This window comes from Callorhinus ursinus, unplaced genomic scaffold, assembly GCF_003265705.2.
Source record: "Callorhinus ursinus isolate GAN/ISIS: 27379988/994484 unplaced genomic scaffold, GSC_fseal_2.0 scaffold4540, whole genome shotgun sequence".
Taxonomy (NCBI): domain Eukaryota; kingdom Metazoa; phylum Chordata; class Mammalia; order Carnivora; family Otariidae; genus Callorhinus; species Callorhinus ursinus.
The window spans coordinates 2,309-4,023 of record NW_027401594.1 but is presented as its reverse complement, the minus strand read 5'-3'; the positions used below and the strand labels follow the sequence as shown (position 1 = coordinate 4,023).

The following is a 1,715-nucleotide window of genomic DNA, read 5'->3' as shown; positions in this document are numbered from 1 at the left end:
GCTGCCAGCAGAACCAGCTCACCTTTTTTCCTCAGGGTTGCACAACCGGGAATTGACCTGTGGATGAAGAAAACCATGGGCGTCCAGTAAGTTCTCCTTTGCAGGTCTCTAGGGGCCATGACCTGGGGAGACTGTTCCAGGCACCACGTCTGGCTTTTCTTCTCTTCCCGTGTGCCCAGCAGGGAGGGCTCAGTATAAATAGCAGCTACCTCTCCCCAGCAGGCAGGGACCAGCAGCTCTGCTCCACCGGAACTCAGGTGAGGGGCTACTCCAGGGAGGGACTGGTTGAAAAAAACCACCAGATTCTCTTCTCTTTCCCAACAGGTTTCAAAATAATTATTCTCTTTTCTATTTGTCCTATATGAGGTCTGTGCTTGCAGAGTGGCACACGGGAGACTGGTTGATTATGAGCTTTTTGGTTGAGGGCAGGATGCTCTAGGCTGGGAGAGGTTGGTCACAGCTGCCCTGTTCCTCCATCAGTGCTACATTGGGGACCTCTTAGCCAGCCGTGGGGGGCAGGGCTGATGGGTTCAGCCAAGGGCTGTGGCTCCGACTGAGGACCTACTGAAATGTTTCTTTCCTACATGGACCTGAAGAGTCTACTGAGAACAAGTGGAATAAGCACCAGGCTCTCTGTGACCTTCCAAACCCATAGGGGGGGTGAGGGTCCTGTCCTTGCCCCCTGACCCTCTCCTTCATTTCAGCACCATGAAGCTTTTCACGGGCCTCATTTTCTGCTCCTTGGCCCTGGGTGTCAGCAGCCAATGGTACGCATTCTTCGGTGAGGCTGCTCAAGGTAAGGTCGCTGGATGGGGGTGGCATCCACGGCCCACTAGGATTTGCCCTGAGCACGTTCAAGGGTTGTAGCTGCCTTGAGCTGTGTGTGTGAGCTGTGTTGCCCTATGTGGTAGAATGTGCCCAGGGTGTGGGGAGCTCTTCATCAACCCAGTCGGAAATCACAGGATTTGTGTCCATCCTTTACCAGAGAAAGAGCAATCATCATTCCCAGCTGAAGGGTCAGTTTGAATTGAAGAGGCAGAATAAGTCTTGAAATGGCATAAACTTTCCTGCAGACAAAAGGCACAGTGTATGATTAAAGCTGTCCACCTTTTCTTCTCCTTTCCCTCTCTACTTCATCCAGCCCTTCCTCCTTTTCTTCCTCCCTTCCCCCTTGCCTCCCTTCCATCCTTCCTGCCATTTCCTGATGGGATAATTTACAGACACCTTCAGCTTAGCTCTCCCTGATGCTTCCTTTTGACAGTGACGCTGTCCCTGGGAGGTCTGTTTCCTACCCTTCCCTAGCGCTTAACCAGACCAAAAAAAGGCGGGGGCACGAATAACATCTCTCGAGCCTGCACTGGAATTCAGCACCTTCATGCAATGTAGAGTGACAAGCTATGCTGGTTTCCCCGGATCTGGGGAGGGTTCCATGACACTGTCCGTGCTAACTGGGAGGCTTCGAGGCAAACAGGGACAGTACTGGTCAGGCTGGGACAGTTGCTCGCCTACTATGGCTTCAGACCCCTAGGTGAGGCAGGCATCTTCTCCACAACAAGGGGAGCTTGCTAGAGCAGCTGAGTCCACTGTCATTGACTAACCTCCAGGGGGCAGGTCACAGAGCAGAGGGTGGAACCCAGCTGTGCCTGAGTTCAGAGCTCTTGCCAGGTAGATGTATCTGAGTACCACTCCCGAAAGCTGGGTGGCTCTCAACCTCC

General features: G+C 53.2%; 1 protein-coding gene across 1 annotated transcript in view; it reads left to right on the top strand.

The window, feature by feature from the left end:
- Positions 1-190: 190 nt before the first annotated feature.
- The window catches only part of LOC112818757 (serum amyloid A-2 protein), a 2,407-nt gene continuing 882 nt past the window's right edge, over positions 191-1,715 (top strand). Inside the window, exons 1-2 of the mRNA XM_025865878.2 lie at positions 191-257; positions 705-796. Coding sequence (XP_025721663.1) covers positions 709-796 — 88 coding nt within the window. The 5' untranslated portion in view covers positions 191-257; positions 705-708. The remainder of the gene's footprint in view (positions 258-704; positions 797-1,715) is intronic.